We start from the raw sequence: 18866 nt of genomic DNA, 5'->3' as shown, positions 1-18866 counted from the left end.
TCTTGATAGATGCTGGTTGATGGACTCTGTCTTGCTTCCAACTCTTCTTTTTTTTTTTTTTAACGTTTATTTATTTTTGAGACAGAGAGAGACAGAGCATGAACGGGGGAGGAGCAGAGAGAGAGGGAGACACAGAATCCGAAACAGGCTCCAGGCTCTGAGCTGTCAGCACAGAGCCCAACGCGGGGCTCGAACTCACGGACCGTGAGATCATGACCTGAGCTGAAGTCGGACGCTTAACCGACTGAGCCACCCAGGCGCCCCCCAACTCTTTACTTCTAACGTCAGCATGAGGGACCCTACATTCTCAGCAGCCTCTGACCCTCTGACTCAGCTCTGCCACTTGACTGGATTTTGTTTTCTCTTTCACTTTCACTTAATCTCTGGATATTCTTCCTGTGGTGTATGTACACACACACACACACACACACGCGCGCGCGCACGCGCACTCCGGCCCCCAGAATCTTCCCAGGACTGGCATCTTTATGGAGCTCTTACCCCTTGTCCCCCCATCTTCATCTGTAAAATGGTCATCTTAGCCACACTTTACATCCTTTTTTTTTGCACACAGCCACCAACTTACACATCCCTCATGGCACAGCTTTCTCTACCTTTGGAAACGACAGTGAATTAATCTACTTTTAGTAGAAACCCCTTGCAATCACCCTGGCGGTGATTAAGAGGGTCAGGTCTGGAATCAGACTGCCTGGGTTGGAACCCAAGCTTTCCTAGTCATTAACTAAGAAAGCATATTAATTCCTCTGAGCTCTGTTTCCTCACTTTTTAAAAAATAAGTATGTTTGTTTGTTTGTTTGTTTATAGAGCACAAACAGGGGAGAGGCAGAGAGAGAGAGAGAGAGAGAGAGAATCCCAAGCAGGGATTCAGAGTAGAGCCTGACGTGGGGCTCGAACCCACAAACTGTGAGATCATGACCTGAGCCGAATCGAGTCGGATGCTTAACTGACTGACCCACCCAGGTGCCCCTGTTCCCTCATTTAAAAAATGAAAAACAATAAACAGTATTTTTCTCACATATCTGGCAGATGCTATTTTTTGAAGGTAAGATTTGTTTAGAGGTCACTGCTTCTGCCCCTTGCTGCCTTTTCTCCATCACCCATACCCCAGTCTTTCATCGTGCTGCTTGTCAACACAAGGCATCTGGAAGGGGTGGTGACATCAGTCATGTACGCTTTGGGGGGGGAGGGGTGGTTAATCTGCTGTGTCTCTTCCCAGGGCCATTTTTCCTTGCAGCCTCATTTGCAATCACAGATGGGAGGTCCAGACCATCTGCTAATGGGAATTAGGTCACGGATGGTCAGATGAGGGAGGCACTGGGGAGGAGCACTCCTCATACCTGTAGTGTCCCACCAAATAGATAACCATCTTCCAGTCATCCTTGCTTTTTTCCGTCACGTGTTGGCTTGGTGGGGGAGAGGAAGTGTTGGCACCTGGAGGAGGTTTGATAGAAGGCATTCCTGGATGACTTCATCTCTGGGCCTTGCCTCTCAAAATTCCAGCCAAATCAGTTCTACCGTTTAAGGGATGGAAGCAGGGTCAGCATTCCAGAAGTTCCTTGTCATACCCAGGCTTGTAATCAGATGATACTGGAGAATTAGCATCCTAGTGCAGGCAGTTGTGAGAGGGTGGGGAGGGGTCTCAAAGGTCCCTGCTGCATGCTTGTCTTTCCGGCCAGACCTGGGTTGAGGAGAGCGAGACCTCTTGGTTGAGTTTGCTCAGAACCATCAGAACCACGGACAGCGGTCAGGGTGCCCTGAAGACCCGCCACGGCGCAGGGTGCAGAGAGCCGAGCCCGCGCCGAGTTACAGGCAGGCGAGGGGAGGGAAGACGCGCTCCGGTGCCGGTGCCGGGGGGGTTGGCTGGGACTGTTCAGGCTCTGAGTCACCCCGTGCGCTCCGCACTTGCGTCGTGGGGCCTCGGAACGCTGGAGTTGTGTCTGCCCTCTCGGAGAATGGTTGGGGGTGGGGAGGAGAGGCCCTGGGAGTTTTGCAGGAAAGGAGGCAGCGCGAGGCGAAGGACCTGTTGGTGTCCCCTGCGCGCTCCCGCCCCCCCCCCCCCCCCGGCCGGGCCCATTGCTATACAAGGCCTGCTCTCCCCAGCATCCACCCCCAGCGAGTATGGTCGCAGGCGCGGAGGGGTACATTCCCCCGCCCTGAGCTCAGCGTGCCGGAATGCGGCCGATAAATCAGAGATAACCCCAGGCCCGGGATAAAAGGCCGAGGTTGTCCCAGGATCCGGGAGAGCGTCCGCCGGCCTCTAGGAGGTGAGACGTGACCCGGAACACAGCGCAGCGGCAGCGGCAACCATCTCCCCGGTGACATGGACCCCAAGACGGCGCTGCTCCGGGCCCTCCTGCTCTTCCTGTTCTTGCACCTGTCGCCACTAGGAGGTCGCTCCCACCCGCTGGGCGGCCCCGGCCCCGCCTCGGAAGCGTCCGCAATACGGGTGAGAGAGCTTCAGCCTGCGAAAAGGCTGCTGTGGGTAGCAGCAGTTGAACGGGTCCTGAGCTATTGTCCCAAAAGGTCCTCAGCCCCCCTAGCGAATTAGTGATAAGGGATTAGAAAGCAACCGGATTGGGTGCCAGGACCCCTACCTAAGGTGGTTGGTTCATCTCAGCTCCGTCTAGGGCGGTTTGGCCAGGTGCGGGTTGCTGAGGCTGGGGCTGTCCCCACGCATTGCAGGAGCTGCTGGACGGTCTGCGGGACACAGTTTCAGAGCTGCAGGAAGCCCAGATGGCCCTGGGACCCCTCCAGCAGGGCCACAGCCCCGCAGAATCCTTGGAGGCCCAGGAGGAACCCCCTGCGCGGATCCTTGCGCCCCGTGACAATGTCCTCCGGGCCCTGAGACGACTAGGCAGTTCCAAGATGATGCGTGATTCAAGGTGCTTTGGCCGGAGGCTGGACCGGATTGGCTCCCTCAGTGGCCTGGGCTGCAATGGTAAACCCCCTCCCTGCCAGCTTGATCCCCCTGCCCCACTCCTATGGGTCCCACCATCGGAACCACTTCTGGGTTTATTGTCTCCGGGAACCACATTCTGAGAAAAAGACACTTGGGTTTTACTCTCTCTTGCTGACAGTGCTTAGGGCCAAGGGGCGCCTTTCTGGAAATATTAAATGTGGACATCATTCGTTACTATGTCCACGAGTCCCTACCCACCTTCTCTTGCCTCTCTGGCCAAAAGGGGCAGAGTCGCCTTAGGATGGAATCCAGTCATTCTCTGGCTGCATCTCCTTGGGGCAGAAAGAGTCCTAAACGTTTTCCTCCTGGTTTCCCCCAGCCTGTCTATAGCCTCAAAGGCAGAGGACGGGATCACCAGGGCAGCAATAATTTCCAGTTTACAGATGAGGAGACTGAGGTCCAGAGAGTGGATTATTCTAAAGCCTCAAACACCCAGATCAGCCGAGAATGGGGGGGGGGGTGGTGGCAGGGATCACACCCAGTGTGGGGAAGCTCAGATCCTGCCTCAGTTTCCCACCTGACGCTCTCATCACCCTTTCTCCCCCCCCCCACAGTGCTGAGAAGGCATTAAGAGGAAGTGCTGATGCAGACATCTGCGTCTGATTCTTCATCAACTCCCTGAGCCCCTTTGAAGCAATTCTTATTTATTTATTTTTATTTATTTATTTATTGTGATTGTTTTATATAAGATGATTCTTATCTCCGAGCACCCATTTTCCACGGTGAAATAAAGTCAACATTTTATCTTCTTCTTTCGCAACGGATTTGTCCTGGGGTGCCTGGGTGGCTCAGTTGGTCGCGCTTCGTTCCGGATCTTGGTTTCAGCTTGGGTCATGATCTCGCGGTTCGTGAGTTTAAGCTCCGTTGTCGGGCTCTGCGTGTATAGTGCAGAGCCTGCTTGGAATTCTTGCTCTCTCCCTCTCTCTCTGCTCCTTCTCTCTCTCTCTCTCTCTCAAAATAAATAAATAAACTTAAAAAATGTTAAAGAAAAGAAACTGATTCGTCTTAGTGCATTAGAAGAAATACATCATTAAAAAAACAAACAAACAAACAAACCCACACACCAAAAAACCCAAAGCCTTTGTTTTCCTGAAGGTTCTAAAAGTGTCCTAGTGGTGGGGTGGGGAGAAGGCATCAGAGCTGGTCAGGTAGGAGTAGGGGTGCCCTGCTTCTCTTGAAGGGTTTTTCTTGTTCTGAAATGTCTACAAATACCTCAAGCACTCTCCCTGGGAGTGCAGATGGGCCCTGAGACGTTCACGCAACACGGGAGTGTGGGTCAGTGTTTCCTCACTAGCTTTCCCTCTGTCTGGAATTCTGCCGTCGGAGACATTCTCCCTGGTGATTGTTTCCTTTAAAGCCCTGAGTTCAATAGCATTTTCACTTCCCCAGCCCAGGTTTAGAAGCGTCTGACAAAAGGCCCAGCATTTAGGGTGCCCCTTTTCCGGGGGCTCCACATCTTTACTTCCTCTCTGCCTCAGAGAGAGAAACCTCTCATTTCTAGGGCCGAAAAGGAAACAACCACCAGAGTCATACTGTGTTGTCTTATTCTGCAGGGAGTCCTGTTGGTACGCTGCCCTGTACCCTACGGTCCCCCCTTCCCAAGCGCCCTGCCTCTCGAGCATCCCGGGCCACACTCCTTTGCTTTCAGGCTCCCAGGCCTCAGCTCCTGCGGTCCCCTTGCCCAGAATGCCTTTTAGGATGCTAGCTCCGCAGAAGGGACAGGACCATTCTTATCCCCGTTTGATGGGTGAGAAAACCGAGACCCAGAAAACTGAAGCCCCCTACCTGGCCGCATGTGGCCAAGGATGCTCTGAGCTCTCCCACTGAGTGGGGAGCCAAGTGACTCTTGAGCCTGTGCCCTCTCCTCATGCTCCTGGCCTTGAACTTCACTCTCCTGACCTTCCTGCTGTTCTCAGCTAATGTTGCTTCCACCGAGGGGAACCACAATTAGTAGGTCTCTGTGTCATTTATGTCAGCCCAGTGTGTGCCAAAGGTTCTGGACAGCCGATGACATCAATTAAGGTTTTTAAAATGAGGTTGAGGAGCGAGTTACTTTCTAATAAAACTGTGAGCCACCTTTACCTGGTGTTTCCGACCCAGGGAGTGCAATGAATACTCAGCGTAGTTAACTTTCACAAAGCCCTCATCAGGCACCAGCTACTGTCTCGTTAACTCCTATAGTCCTTGCAACAAACCTCTGAAGAGCTCTTACTAACCCTCATTTTAACAGAGGGGGAAACTAAGGCACAGAGAGGTGATGTGACTTGCTCAAGATCATGCAGTTAGCAAGTGGCAGAGCCGGGGTTCAGGTCCAGCACCCAGGTCCCTAACCACTGCATCACCCCGTCCCTCCCAAGTCAGTGAAGCAGGTTTGCTGGTGGGAGTAAAATTGCCCTCCTAATGGCATCATTCGGCTCCGCGTTTGGTGAACTGCCACTGCCCGCTGGTGACCTCTCCCCTCTGCTCAGGTGATGAAGGCGGGCCTTTCCCAGAACACCCACTCCCCAAATCCAGCCAACGCTTCAGGGTTCTTTCCAGTGAGTCTGGCTTCTCCTTATGTAGGGCTCAGGTGGGTGGGGTCTGTACATACGATACGTGTGTTACTTGGGTCTTCTCTGCAGGCAAAAGTCTGAGAAAGAGGATCGCAGAGAGAACAGCAAAGGAGCCAAATGTGACCGCTGGAGGATGGGGGTGGGTAGCCCGTGTACTCAATGGAGGGACCTCTCATTGAGTTCCCCTCGTGTTTGGTGTTTATGGGGAGCAATGCAAACACGCCCTGTCTATAGATGCCCTTAAAATTCTTTTAAATGTTTTTTTTTTTGAGAGAGAGATAGAGAAAGCATGCAAGAGTGGGGTTCGGCAGAGAGAGAGGGGAACGGGGGATCCGAAGCGGGCTTTGTGCTGACAGCAGCAAGCCCGATGAGGGACTCCAACTAACCGTGAGATCATGACCTGAGCCAAAGTCAGATGCTTAATCGAAACCAAATGAACGACCCAGGCGCCCCTATAGATGCCCTTTAAAACCTGCCTCCCCTGGGGCGCCTGGGTGGCTCAGTCAGTTAAGCATCAGACTTAGGGTCAGGTCATGATCTTGAAGTTTGTGAGGTCAAGCCCCGAGTCAGGCTGTCTGCTATGAGTGCAGAGCCTACTTCAGATACTCGGTCCCCCTCTCTCTCTGCCCTTCCTTGCCTCTCTCAAAAATAAATAAACATGGAAAAAAACATGGCCCTCCCTAACCTGTGACCCTGACCCCTTCAAATGTACCCCCCCCCCATGTAGCTATAGCCACGGCATTCATCTCCCTGACTTCCCTATTATCAACCTCATTGTCCAGCGAAGCTGCCAGATTATATCTCTCCGTAGATGCTCATCACTGTCGTCTTTCCAGAAAGATGTGCTGGTGAAAATAGAGCCCAGGAGCCCTAACCCACGTCTTCAAAGCTGGAAAGGATTTAAGTAGAGAGTGGATGGGCTTTGCTGGGTCCCAAGTGTTGAGGTTACAGAAGTCAGGATAGTATTGGGACTGAATGTTTTCTTCTTTTAATTTTTTTTAATGTTTATTTATTTTTGAGAGAGAGAGAGAGAGAGAGAGAGAGAATGTGAGCAGGAGAGGGGCAGAGAGAGGAAGACACAGAATCCGAGGCAGACTCCAGGCTCCCAGCGGTCAGCACCGAGCCCGATGCGGGCCTCGAACTCACGGACCGCGAGATCATGACCTGAGCTGACGTCGGCCGCTTAACCGACTGAGCCACCCAGGCGCCCTGAACATCATTTTCAAAGTCAGAAACAGCCATCCCTAAACGTGCAGCAGGGTCTTGCTGATTTCTTCCAACTGGGGCTTCTGCTGCAGACCACGTGTGACATTGCTGGGACCTCATGGCTCCCCGAAGCAGCCCACAGCGTCCCCGCGGAGAATCCTGAGATGGGGACTCTGCCATAGAAGCTAGAGACTCCCCAATTCTGGATCCTCCCGCCCATTTGCAATGCTCATTCCACTGTGTGACTGAGACAACTTCTTTCCAGTGATAAGGAAATAAAGGCTGTTGACTTTTTAGCTGGTGGGAGAGGTGGGGGTGGGGGGTGGATCTGCTTTTCCGGGCCTTTGCTTTCCTTCTGCCTCACTCCTCCAGGCTGGCTTCCAAACACGCCGTCAAATATTAACTCCTCCACACGGGCGGTGTGCACACCCCCCAAAATTGGGCCGGGGCATGGAAAAGAAGAGAAACTTCACATCAAGCCATTTTCTGTCTCAGGTGCAAATGGAAGGCTCCACCAGGATTGGGGTAATCAGACAATCTGAGGCTGGTCTCCGTTTCCGCTAAGCCTTGTCAGTGCAGAAGGTGGTAAGTTGGTTCAACGTCAAGTCCTCGGGGCAGCAAAACTGAATATGCTCTTTCTTGCCACCCCCCCCCCTTCCACAAAATAAACAGCAATAAAAACCAAACGCAACCTGGACAAAAAGCCGAGGCTACTAGAAGAAGTGCCACAACTGACACTGAGGCCTTGCTCGGGCTTCACTCTGGAAGAGGAGAGGTTCCTTTAATACAAGGAGCCGAGAAAATTCTGACATTCTCTTTCTGGAACCCGGAAGGGCATTTCCACCCCTCCTCGGGCCACCTGCAGACTTCAGAAGTGGCTCAGGACAGAGGAGCAGCACAGGCCCTCGGGCCGAGCTATTGCAGGGACTACCACAAGGCCCTTCCGGAAGTCGCCGCCCGCCTCAAAGGCCTGTCCGAAAGGGGCATCTCCAGGGGATCGGCCGTGTGACGCACACAGCAAGGAGCATCAGTTCCCCCAGTGTGGCTGCTCACTGAATCCTCTTTGCTAATAATAACCCTGCCAACCGAGCGATTAAGCTGTGAGCACATTCCAGGGACTCATCAGGATACGAGGGTTTTGCCCCCAGACTTCCTGTTCAGGGTTGCACGCACTCTGGGTTTCAAGCTGAGTTCGGCTGACCCTGATAAGGTTCCTGGAGAGCGGTCCTTTCTCCTTCTGTCTTAGAATAAAATCACCCTGGATACCTCTTGTGACCTCTGGCCTCGTACTGCCCCGATTTCCTGCCCGCCCGCAGAACAGCCTCTCTACCCGACCAGCCAGGGAGGGGGCTTGGCACATGCATTTCTTGGCTTCTGGGGAGCCCCTCGAAACACATTGGGTGTGTCGGCCGTTTGCGGGGCTTGGATGGCCCTTTCCGTGAGGTAGTCCACACAGGCGCACGCTCACGGACTTGCCAAGGACACCCCCTGCCCAGGAAGGGGGAGGGTAAAGGAGCTGCTCAGAGGTCACCTGTGAAATGGATTAGGAATTACGGGCACTGGTGTCAGACCTGGGGTTCCAGCCCTGGCCTTGCCGCTTAGGCAGTGACCTTGGCCAAGTGACATGACCTCTGTCTTAGTTCTGCCCCTCTGTGAATGGGAACAATATTACCCACCCCCCCATGGGGGCTGTGATGAAAATTAGATAATCCATCTAAAGTTCTCCACATGGTGTCGGGCACGTTGCAGCTGATCAACACGGGCAACCGTTCTCACCATCTTTCAAACAGATAGCACTTCATACTTGAGAACGCGTGTGCAGAATGCACACATTGGTAGTTCATCTAAGCCTCATGGCAACACTGAGGGGTGGGTAGAGCATGGGGAAAATAAGGCTGTGACAATGTGTGTAACTTGGTTTGCTCGGGGCTCTAGCACAGGTCTCTCAACCCTTCAAATTTGGGGTTTTCCCCCCAAGTCCATCTTGCATTTAGTACGCTAACATGGAGTTCAGTGCTTAGTGAACGGAGGGCGCTCATTAAATCTGGGCAGGCTTGGGGAGCCTGGCTGGCTGTTGGGAGAGTGTGCAACTCGTGCTCTTGGGGTTGTGAGTTCGAGCCCCACGTTGGGTGTGGAGATTACTTAAAATCTTGAGGGGCGCCTGGGTGGCTCAGTCGATTAAGCTTGATTTCGGCTCAGGTCATGATCTTGTGGTCTGTGGGTTCGAGCCCCGTGTCGGGCTCCGGGCTGACAGCTCAGAGCCTGGAGCCTGCTTTGGTTCTCTATCTCCCTCTCTATCTGCCCTTCCCCTGCTCATGCTCTGTCACTCTCTCTCTCTCTCTCTCTCTCTAAAAAATAAATAAATAAACTTTTTAAAAAAGTTAAAATCTTGGAAAAAAAAGGGGGAGAGGACTTGCTGCCTGTTAATTTTCTTTGGGGGGGATGGGTCAGGAAAATGGAGGCCTCAGTGGCTCATCACTCACCTGGCCTCATGGAAGGTCATGGAAGACATTAAGGGAAGCTGGGTGCCACATTCACCTCCCCGTCACTCCACCAGCCAACTTACCACAGGAGCTTTCCTGGGAGTGTTGGGGCCATTATAAACTTCAAACTCAGAGTCTGAGCTGCTATAATCATCGAGGTGACAGGGATGAAACCATTGGCCTCTCTAAGTGCCCACCTCCCTCAACACTGTGGAGGGGAAGGAGGAGGAGCTTGGCAGAGGGATGGTTGCGTTCCCAAAAGTTTTCTTGGTGTTTACGTGTGGGAGCTGAGTTCTTGGGATGTTCATCACATTTGGTTCCCGGCTGACTTAATATTCTAAATAATAACTCCCTCTTCACCTGACTGCCGAGAATGACTGCCAGGAGTGAGGGCAGCTCAGTTGGAGGGAGAGGTCTGCCCTCTCGGCTGATGAGTCAGGTGTGAGGCCGGCTTGAGCATCTGGACTAATTTGTCCCGAGCTGCCGGCCGCCTGCCACTTCCTCCTCTCCCGCCCTTATTTGGAGCCCCTGACAGCTGAGCCGAAAAACCTACCCGGGGAGCTGGGCGCTGGCCAACCGTCACCCTCTGCCTCCCCGCATGGGTCCTGTTGCCCAGGAGAAAGAAGCCCCAGGCATCACTGTGAGATAACCAAGGACTCTTTTTTGCTCTTCTCACACCTTTGAAGTGGGAACCTCTTGAGGCAAATCAACAAGAATGTGGCTCTTGCAGCTGAGGGTCTGGGGTTGTTGGGGCTGCTCAAGGTGGAGGGGGCAGTGACAGGCTCTGCTGGGCTGATAGCTTTAAAAGGTCATCTTCTGCTGTTCCCTCATTCAGCTGCTTTATCGCTGCAAGTGACAGAATGGGGAGGGTTCCGTCCCTCTTGGAGAGCTGGGGGGCTATAAAAAGAGGAGGCGCAGGGCAGCTGGGAGACAGGCGGAGGGAGGCTGAGAGAAGGAGAAGAGAGGACAGAGAGGCAGCAAGCACCAGAACACTCCTTGACCGACGCCATCATGGGCTCCTTCTCCACCATCACCGCGAGCTTCCTCCTCTTCCTGGCGTGTCAGCTCCTGTGGCAAACAGGAGCTAACCCGGTATATGGCTCTGTGTCCAACGCAGACCTGATGGATTTCAAGGTAGGGCCGGGACAGGGGCCACAGTCTGGGACCAGGGGGCTTTGTGACACTGTGCCGGCCACTGAGACCTCTCCCTTTCCCCGTGTGTTCCTTTTGTAAAGAATTTGCTGGACCATTTGGAGGACAAGATGCCTTTGGAAGATGAAGTCGTGCCCCCACAAGTACTAAGTGAGCAGAATGAGGAAGCTGGGGCAGCTCTTAGCCCCCTCCCTGAGGTGCCTCCCTGGGCTGGGGAGGTCAACCCAGCCCAGAGAGATGGGGGTGCCCTTGGGCGGGGCTCCTGGGACTCCTCCGATAGATCTGCCCTCCTGAAAAGCAAGCTGAGGGCACTGCTTGCTGCCCCTCGGAGTCTGCGGAGGTCCAGCTGCTTTGGAGGCAGGATGGACAGGATTGGAGCTCAGAGTGGACTGGGCTGCAACAGCTTCCGGGTAAGAGGAGCTGGGGGTGGAAATGGGGTGGGGAGGAAGGTGGTTATGGTTTCACTGAGACTCAAACTTTGTCAAAGAACACCACCAGGGGATGCCTCCTGCAGTAAAGAGACCAGAGTAGAAGCTTTCTTTTTGGAAATTTTGTGTCCCAACTTGGGGCAATGACATCATTCATCATTCTCAGCTACAGGCTGCTAAGGAAATGCTAAGAAAAAAAAAGTTACTGCCATGAGCACTGGGGACTTAAAATGTTCACGGAGCCAAGTCACCTTTGTTCTGCTGATTGGCAGTTCATGCGCCTCCCCAGAATTGTCAGACCCCAAAGGATTAAATGAAAATGACCAGGGTTGACTTATAGCTTCTAACAAGCAATTTGTGTACCAGTTCATGAAACTCAGGGTTGTCAGGCCGGAGTGGGGGCTGCTGGGAAGTGAGCACAGTCCTGTGAGGTTGACTTTTCCAATAGGGCCAGGTCACCAAGCCAACCTTGTCTCTGTTCTCTTTGTAGTACCGAAGATAATGGCCAGGGAGGAAAAGGCAGGCCAGGCCCTGTGCAGACTTCGAGAGACCCTCATCCTTTGGGGTCTCTCACTCAACTTTGTCCCATCTCATTGCCATCAAGTTGAGCCGTGATGAGCACCCTATTCAAGCTGCAGCCTCTTGTCAACGTTTCTCACATTTTATGCTGAATGTAGACCAAGTGGTTTAATTGTGGCTTCCCCTCCGCTCCCATCCCATGCATTAAATTTTAGGATAGACGCTCACCCATTACTGAAAGCTGTTTGAATCATGAATAAACTTCAGCACCACGGACAGAAGCCGAAGGCTCGGGTTGGTGATTTCTTTCTTTTTCCCGGGAAGAGAATTCAGCCTGATACCCATTTACCTTTTGTCAGAGAGAATGCCCAGTTTCTCTCTTCTTCCTTTTAAACATAATAGAGTTTATCTTGGGGAGCCATTTAAGGTTCACAGCAAAATGAAGCAGAAAGTGTAGAGGCTTCCCATAGGCCCACTGCCCTCACACATGCAGAACAGCCCCGTCATCAATGTGTCCCACCAGAATGGAGCCTTTGTGACAGCTGATGAACCTACACTGACACATTGTTGTCACCCAGGGTCCACAGCTGACATTAGGGTCACTCTTGGTGGCATTCTGTGGATTTGGACAAATTCTTGCTTGTATTCCCTCCCACCTCTTACCCTTAAAATTTTCTTTGGTGGAGGGTGGGGCACAAACCACAGTTCACAGTTTACTCTCTCACATCGGCCTTATCACAGATCCTGGAAATGCCCCAGGACACTGAAAGGGCATTTATTTTTCAGACTTGCTCATATTCAGGGCACTTATTTATTAAAAAGAAAACTTACAAACATCTGTTGTTTTTTTTTTTTCTGGCTGCATCTAATGTAGCTTGTACCCCATAGACAATTTTGTACACCCAGTAGTTTTTGTTTTTTGGTTTTTTTGTTTGTTTTTTGTTTTTTGTTTTTGGAGACACATATATACCCAGAGCCTAAAAAAAAAAAAAAAAAAAATCAAGGCACACTTGTAAATGAGACCACTAACAAAACTTTGATACATTTTGAGAGAGTTACTTGGCACAGCTGAGTGACTGCACTTTAAGAAAAGTGGGCAAAGCATCTGGGTTTAAGAGCTAAGCAAAGCAGGGCACCTGCGGGGCTCAGTCGATTGAGCACCCGACTTCAGCTCAGGTCATGATCTCGTGGTTCTTGCGTTGGAGCCCCATATCAGGCTCGCTGTTGTTAGTGTGGAGCCCACTTCAGATCCTTGATCCCCCTCTCTCTCTGCCCCTCCCTCACTCATGCTCTCTTTTTCTCTCCCCCCCTCCCCAAAATGCTGAGCAAAGTGAAGAAAAAACATGTGCTGACGAACCGCACATTTATGTGCCTTTTGGGTACTAACACATAAAAAGTAGCCGCCAGCTTTCTCTAATTCAGGCCCAAGGTGACGGAGCAGGGCTGCACTGGAGAGGATGCCGTTTCCTTGTGTCCGTTTCTGAAAAGCAGAGAGTCCCAGGCACTAGGTTCACCCACAACAGGGAACTGTGCTCGAACCTGTTTTCCCGCCCTACAGGCCTCATTCTCCATGTCAGATTCTACAACATTCCTCCGACCAGCGCCCCCCACCTCCCCCGCCAAAACGTTCACTTCATGCCCTCCTGTAATGCGATTTAGCTAGTGCTCCTGGGAACATTCTACACATTCAAGGCTCATCGAAAATGCCACTTCAACCCTGAGATCACATGCCCGGTACTAATTAAGCTCTGCACCAGCAGCATTTTGTATAGGACTATTACAACACAAGACAATTTGCCTTGGTATGCGATTGTGTCTGTGTCCCTGGACTGGAAACTCCTTGAAGGTGGAGGCCTGGTCAGCACCGCTGCAGCACATGGCATTCTTGGTGCCCTATAAACGTCAAATTGTCGGGGCGCCTGGGTGGCTCAGTCGCTTAAGCACCAGACTCTTGGTTTCAGCTCAGGTCATGATCTTGTAGTTCTTAAGCAGGAGCCCCGTGTTGGGCTCTGCACGGATGGTGTGGAGCCTGCTTGGGATTCATTTTCTCTCCTTCTGTCTCTGCCCATGTACTCTCTCTCCCAAAATATATAAACTTAAAAAAAAAAAGTCAAATTGTCTTGGTCGCGTACAGAAATTAGGAAAAGAGGGAAATAAAGTAGTAATTCGCTCTTCGTAGAGAAGAGGGGAGGCCAGAAGTGAATTGACAGTTCAGGAGTAGAGGTGGGGAAAGACCTTTAATCTAACCACCTCTGATAAAAATATTCTTCACGTGGACTTTGAGCACAGGATGGGAAACCAAGAAGCAGGGAAGGCCTAGCAAGGACAAGAGCAGCCACAGGGAGAAGCGTCTGTCCAAACGTGGCTGCCGAGGTCTGGGGAGGAGGGGCTGCTAGGAGTGGAGCGTGGTGAACCGCGCGCACGCTCCTGAGGGGTCACTGGGACACGGCGGGCTCTCGCGGAACGGAACGGACAGTGCCGGATACACAGAAAGTGCCCCTGGCGCTCAGGAAACCAGGGGACAGGGTTGAACGGAGACCATTTCTACTGCTGCTCGAAGGGTAACTTAGAGCAGATCAACCAGAGACAAAGAGAATCCTGTTTCTGGCAAAGAGAATGACAGATGGCATCAGGGAAGCCGGCCCCAAGGTCTAAACATCTACAGACTCAGTATGGATTTCACTTCTGCTGGGTGTCGGGGAACCTGTCGGTGGGGCGAAGTCCTAAACGCAGCCCTTCAGGCATACAAATGGATCCTCTGCCTCCTGCTACGGACAGCGACAGCGACAGCGGACAGGGGACAGCGGTAGCTGAGGGAGCGGGTGCAAAGCATCAGCAAACGAGATCGCACAGTGTTCATTGGAGGGGAGAAACGGAAGACTGGGAACTGGGTTGATTTTTGCTAAGATCCACAGGACTAAGGTGGGAGTAGATGGACCCCTGGGGACGAAGCCTTCTTGCTGGCAGAGCTCTAGCAGGAGACAGCTGAGACGCTACATCTACTCTGTGATTTTTCCATATTAGAAGAGAGAGTAAAGTAAAAGCCAAGTGCAACTCCAAAGAAAGAGCACAGTGGGGACAAAAGCTCGAAGGAGACAGATGAAGACATTTTATTCTGATGTGTTACGGTTACAGTGAGAACTTCCAAGTTCCAAAAGTCCAAACAAAAATAGAATTTTACAAATTAAAAAAAAATACAATTTATGTACACAATAGGATTAGCTAGTATTACTATACAAACCAACAGTGCAAACAGAGAAAAGGAAGCTGCTACTGTCGAGGTGACCAAGGTCCACGGAGCTGGGGGGCAACACTGTACATTGACACTGCAGGGCCCGGAGGGCGCTTCTGGCCTTTCCAGAGGCTTCCTGGTCTCCGAGGGCCGCATCAGTACGCGATTTTGCATCAGAAATGTCATAGAGTTGGTTGGGTCAAGCAAGCAAGCGTCCATCCCAGCCAGGAACCGCTAGTTAATCAAGGTCATGAGCAAATCACCCCCCAGAGCGCAAAGGTCCCACGGTCGGGAGGGACTCTCGCTCCCTAGCTCCCGATCACCTCAGCTGGGGAACCGGAAACACCAAGCACGAGATGAAACACAGAAAACCATCTCCGGCCACCCCCGTGGTCCCCCTGTGGGTTCTGTTTATGGACATGCCATCCTACCCGGAGGCGACGGGGCTGGTGATGGGGGAGATGGTGACAACGTGGGCTTCTCGCTATCAAAGGGGTGAGGCTTCCAGTTACTTTGTTACAAGTGGGGCAGTCGCTGTCTTTGGGCTTATCTGGGAGGGGCAGACGCCCACAAAGGACAGGAAGCAACGTGCCTTTCCAGAGGGAGTCTGGGTCGGTGGCGGCCAGCGGATGGAGGGAGGCATTTGCACGGTGCCATCTGCCTCTGGGCTACACCAGTGGGGCCAAAGTATCTGGTGACTTAAATGCCAGGCAGTGTGCACTGGGGGGGTACATTCCAACAGCATTCACCCAGGGCGGCCTTGAGGCAGGCAGCTGGCGTCCCAGACCCCCGGAGGCCAGAGGTCCCTCCGCAGCACTTTAGTTCTGCCGATTTCAGGGAGGCATGGGAAGAGGGGGTTGTTCCTGTGATGGGTGGTCCTCATGTTTGCCTGACTCGGGGAACTGCTTTCTTTCTTAATAAAGGGAAAGACTAATGTTGGCCAAGCTCTGAACGCTGCCTTAAAACACACTGGCAGCCGGTTAAACACAGTCACAGTCAGAAGGGCTTGCCTTTTTTGGTCCTTGTGATTCCCCCAACTAGTTATTGGGGGGGGGGGGGTCCCATCCACATCTCACAAGTCAAGTGCATCCAAGGAAACTGAAAAATGTACACGTTAACGTACTTTTGGTCAAAGAGGCAAGAAAACGGGAAGAACGGAGGGGGCCGCAGTCAGGTGGGAAAGAGCCTGAAAGCAGCCTCCTCACTGTGGAGTGTGCTGAGCACAAGGCCTGGGCCGGCCTGGCCCCGACGGATGGACGGATGGACAGAAGGACGGAAGGACAGACGGACGGACGCCCCCAGGCAGAGGGCAAGAGGTGTTGCCGAGGTCCTGGCATCCACGCCCTCAGGCATCTTCCACAATTTACAAAAATAACTTAAATGCGAAGGAATGGCCGTCTTGAGTCCCAAAGCGCGTCTGCCCCAGGGCTGCAGGATGGGCCTCGGATGGGGACACAATAAGGGGAGAGCGGGGTGGGGGGGGGGGGTCGACAGGGGAGAAGGGCAAATACCTGAAGGCAAGTGTTCACTTTGGGTGCCCAGTCAGAGGACCACCCGGCCCGGAGGGAGGCAGGTCACTGACAGCCAGAGGCCTCCTTCCTAAGGTTAACGCTATAGCCTCAGGGCCTGGTCCTGCCCACCCTGGGGACCGGTTGGCAGCAGGGGGCTGAGAGAGGTTTGTGAGGGGCACACACCCTCCTCCGGGAAGAAGCTTCATCCTGACACTGGCTTCTCCAGCCACATCACGTTACTGCCGAGGTCACTGGCTCAGGGCTCGCTTCTTTCTGTCTGAGACACAACTGTACCACCCCCCCGGAGTTAGGTAGAGCAGTTTGATCATGGGGCGCCCTTTTAGCTAACTTGGGGTGGCGGGGGGAACGCCAAGATCCTCCTGCTTCACCAGGCTGCTTCACCAGGAAGACGCACGTAAGAACTGAAGGAAAGTTAGTCAATGCAGATCAAAGGACGAGGGACGGACCGGAGGAGAGAGAAGCTGAAATGTTAAAAACTAGGGGGGGGTTGTAAATCGGGGCGTATGGTCAGACTTATCTCAGGGATGATCAGTGGGACCTTAATGCTTTGTGCTTCTGGAAGGCGCCGCCCCCACGGAGACCGCGGCCCCAGGGGTGCGCCCAGAGCAGCCGCCTCCAGAAAACAGGTGCTTCCTCCAAACGAACTGCTGAGCACATCGAGTTAAGGGTCCCAACGAAGGAAGACCTCCCCGAAAGGGGTCATTTTCTCACTGCCCAATCCCTAAATTTGGGAATTCACTGAATTTTGCGACTGGCGCTTGCCCCAGTGTCTGCCTTGGTCAAAGTCCCTCCTGTTACAATTTAAGGCAACAGCTGGGCTCCCTAGGAAAGCAGCAGGGAGGGGCGGGAAAACTGCTCTGGGGGTCACTCTCCGGGGGGTGAGGCCTGACGTCCCCTCTGGTCCTGGCACTAGTGGGGTGGAGGGGCCTGGGGCCTGAGCCGATGCTGGACGGCAGGAAAGCAGTGAGCAGGAGACAGGAAGATACTTGCTGAGAGAATCAGGCAAGTTCACGCTCTCCTGGTGCAATACCACCCCCGGGATCTCTGACCAGCAAAGTGTTCGATGATTGTAGGCTTTCCGAGCGAGTGGGTGTGTGGGAATCTTCCGTGCCCTGGCACGGCCCCGGCCAGCCGTGGCGGCGGAGCATGAGTGAGCCGCGCCCTCAGGCAGCTCTGGGAGAGGGTGGGCTGGCCACCCTGGCCCATCAGATGGTCTGGTAGTGCTGCCGTAGTCGGGCGTGCAGAAACTCGAACGTCAGGTTGTGTCGAGTGATGATCCCAACGATCTAGAACCAAGAGAAGACCCACGTCACCTGCAGGATAAATTCACTGGGGCAAGAACAGGAGCAAAGGGAGCCTGCCCGATCCTTCGCAGTAGGCGGAGGAGACAGAGTCCGGGCCTGTAGAGCGCGGGGACAACCCGGTCACGCTGTGCACTTCAAGGTTACCCAGTTTCCAGATGAGAAGGAGATCAATGTAACCAGGGCTTGTAAACTGGAGGCCAATGGGACAAATTCACCCCCAAGAGGAGTTTTAGTCGGGCCAGCTAAAATCTGAATTTGAATGTCTTAAAAAAAATGTTTATTTGAGACAGAGAGAGATTGAGAGAGAGAGAGCAAGCGAGCACAAGAGTGAGCATGCGCACGAGCAGGAGAGGGCCAGAGGGAGAAAAAGGGAGAGAATCCCAAGCAGGCTCCGAGCTGTTAGCACAGAGCCCGATGTGGGGCTCGAACTCAAGATCTCTGAGATCATGACCTGAGCTGAAATCAAGAGTCAAACACTTAACTGACTGAGCCACCCAGGCGCCCCTGAATTTGAATGTCTTTTGGAGCAAGGCACATGCTCCCTAACCTTCTCAGTTCCCACCACCCCTAGAGCCTGCCTCACACACATGTCCAAAAGGCATAGCTCAAAGCAGGCTTCCGACAGGCCCAGACCCCGCTACAGCTCATAAATATGGTCTCTCAGCATCACCTGAGTCATTATGATCCTGTGATTTATAACGGGACTTATAATAGGCAATTTATAACAGGTCTTCGTCCTAGTCCCTGCCACAAGCTCTTGAAATTCGTGGAATGAAGTGATGAGAGTGAGAAGGTGTCTTTTATCATTCATAGCAGGCTCCTTTCAACCATACCTGAGTTTACGTGAATAACAAGACTTTTAGGAAGCTCCTGAGGACACAGGCTAGTTGCCAGGGGGGCCAACCATGTGCCTACAGGATTGGATCTTCTAGCCCCACCCCCTATCTCGGGGGGTGGGGGCTGGAGGTTGAATCAATCACCAGTGACCCATGATGTGATCAATCATGCCTACGTAATAGAGCCTCCAAGAAGATTCCTGAACTACAGCGTGTGGAGAGCTTCTGTGCTGGGAGGGCAGCGTGCTGCAGAGCGTGGACGCGTGGCGCCCCTCGCCACATACCTGTCCTGTGCGTCATCTCTTCCCATCTGGCTGTTCCCGAATCACAGTCTTCTATAGTAAACTAGTAATCTGGTAAGTAAACTGCTTTCTCGAGTTCTAGGAGCAGAGGATCACGGGAACCTCCGATCTATAGCCACCTAGCCAGAAACACAGATGACAACTGGACTTTTGACTGACATCCGAAGTGGGGGGAGGGGTTGGTAGGGCTGAGCCCTTAACATGTGCGGTCACATGCTAGCTACCTCCAGGTACATGGTGTCAGAAACAAGCTACGCCGTGGGACGCCGAGCCGGTGTTCAGAGACTCGGAACTGCCCGTGTGCGGAACAGGGACAGAAGTACAGCAGAGGATGCATCCAGAG

At 52.9% G+C, this 18866-nt stretch overlaps 3 protein-coding genes across 3 annotated transcripts in view; 2 read left to right on the top strand and 1 right to left on the bottom strand.

The window, feature by feature from the left end:
* Positions 1 to 1910: 1910 nt before the first annotated feature.
* Positions 1911 to 3726, top strand: NPPB (natriuretic peptide B). The gene is made up of 3 exons (XM_043573766.1): positions 1911 to 2464; positions 2701 to 2956; positions 3532 to 3726. The coding sequence occupies exons 1-3, from the start codon at positions 2339 to 2341 to the stop codon at positions 3546 to 3548; spliced, it is 399 nt and encodes a 132-aa protein (XP_043429701.1). The 5' UTR covers positions 1911 to 2338; the 3' UTR covers positions 3549 to 3726.
* Positions 3727 to 10131: 6405 nt separating this feature from the next.
* NPPA (natriuretic peptide A) lies at positions 10132 to 11598 on the top strand. The gene is made up of 3 exons (XM_043573386.1): positions 10132 to 10352; positions 10454 to 10780; positions 11289 to 11598. The coding sequence occupies exons 1-3, from the start codon at positions 10230 to 10232 to the stop codon at positions 11298 to 11300; spliced, it is 462 nt and encodes a 153-aa protein (XP_043429321.1). The 5' UTR covers positions 10132 to 10229; the 3' UTR covers positions 11301 to 11598.
* Positions 11599 to 14403: 2805 nt separating this feature from the next.
* Positions 14404 to 18866, bottom strand: part of CLCN6 (chloride voltage-gated channel 6) — a 32808-nt gene continuing 28345 nt past the window's right edge. Inside the window, exon 23 of the mRNA XM_043573757.1 lies at positions 14404 to 17367. Coding sequence (XP_043429692.1) covers positions 17287 to 17367 — 81 coding nt within the window. The 3' untranslated portion in view covers positions 14404 to 17286. The remainder of the gene's footprint in view (positions 17368 to 18866) is intronic.

This window comes from Prionailurus bengalensis, chromosome C1 (assembly GCF_016509475.1).
Source record: "Prionailurus bengalensis isolate Pbe53 chromosome C1, Fcat_Pben_1.1_paternal_pri, whole genome shotgun sequence".
NCBI classification, from domain to species: Eukaryota; Metazoa; Chordata; class Mammalia; order Carnivora; family Felidae; genus Prionailurus; species Prionailurus bengalensis.
The sequence above is the reverse complement of the archived record's forward strand: the minus strand, read 5'-3'. Positions and strand labels throughout refer to the sequence as shown.

What these genes read in the sequence shown, in the direction of transcription:
- NPPA (XM_043573386.1), top strand. Translation starts at nt 10,230, where the DNA reads ATGGGCTCCTTCTCCACCATCACCGCGAGCTTCCTCCTCTTCCTGGCG. An exon ending in CAGACCTGATGGATTTCAAG is followed by an intron (nt 10,353 to 10,453) that starts GTAGGGCCGGGA and finishes CCTTTTGTAAAG; the next exon opens with AATTTGCTGGACCATTTGGA.
- NPPB (XM_043573766.1), top strand. Translation starts at nt 2,339, where the DNA reads ATGGACCCCAAGACGGCGCTGCTCCGGGCCCTCCTGCTCTTCCTGTTC. An exon ending in CGGAAGCGTCCGCAATACGG is followed by an intron (nt 2,465 to 2,700) that starts GTGAGAGAGCTT and finishes CACGCATTGCAG; the next exon opens with GAGCTGCTGGACGGTCTGCG.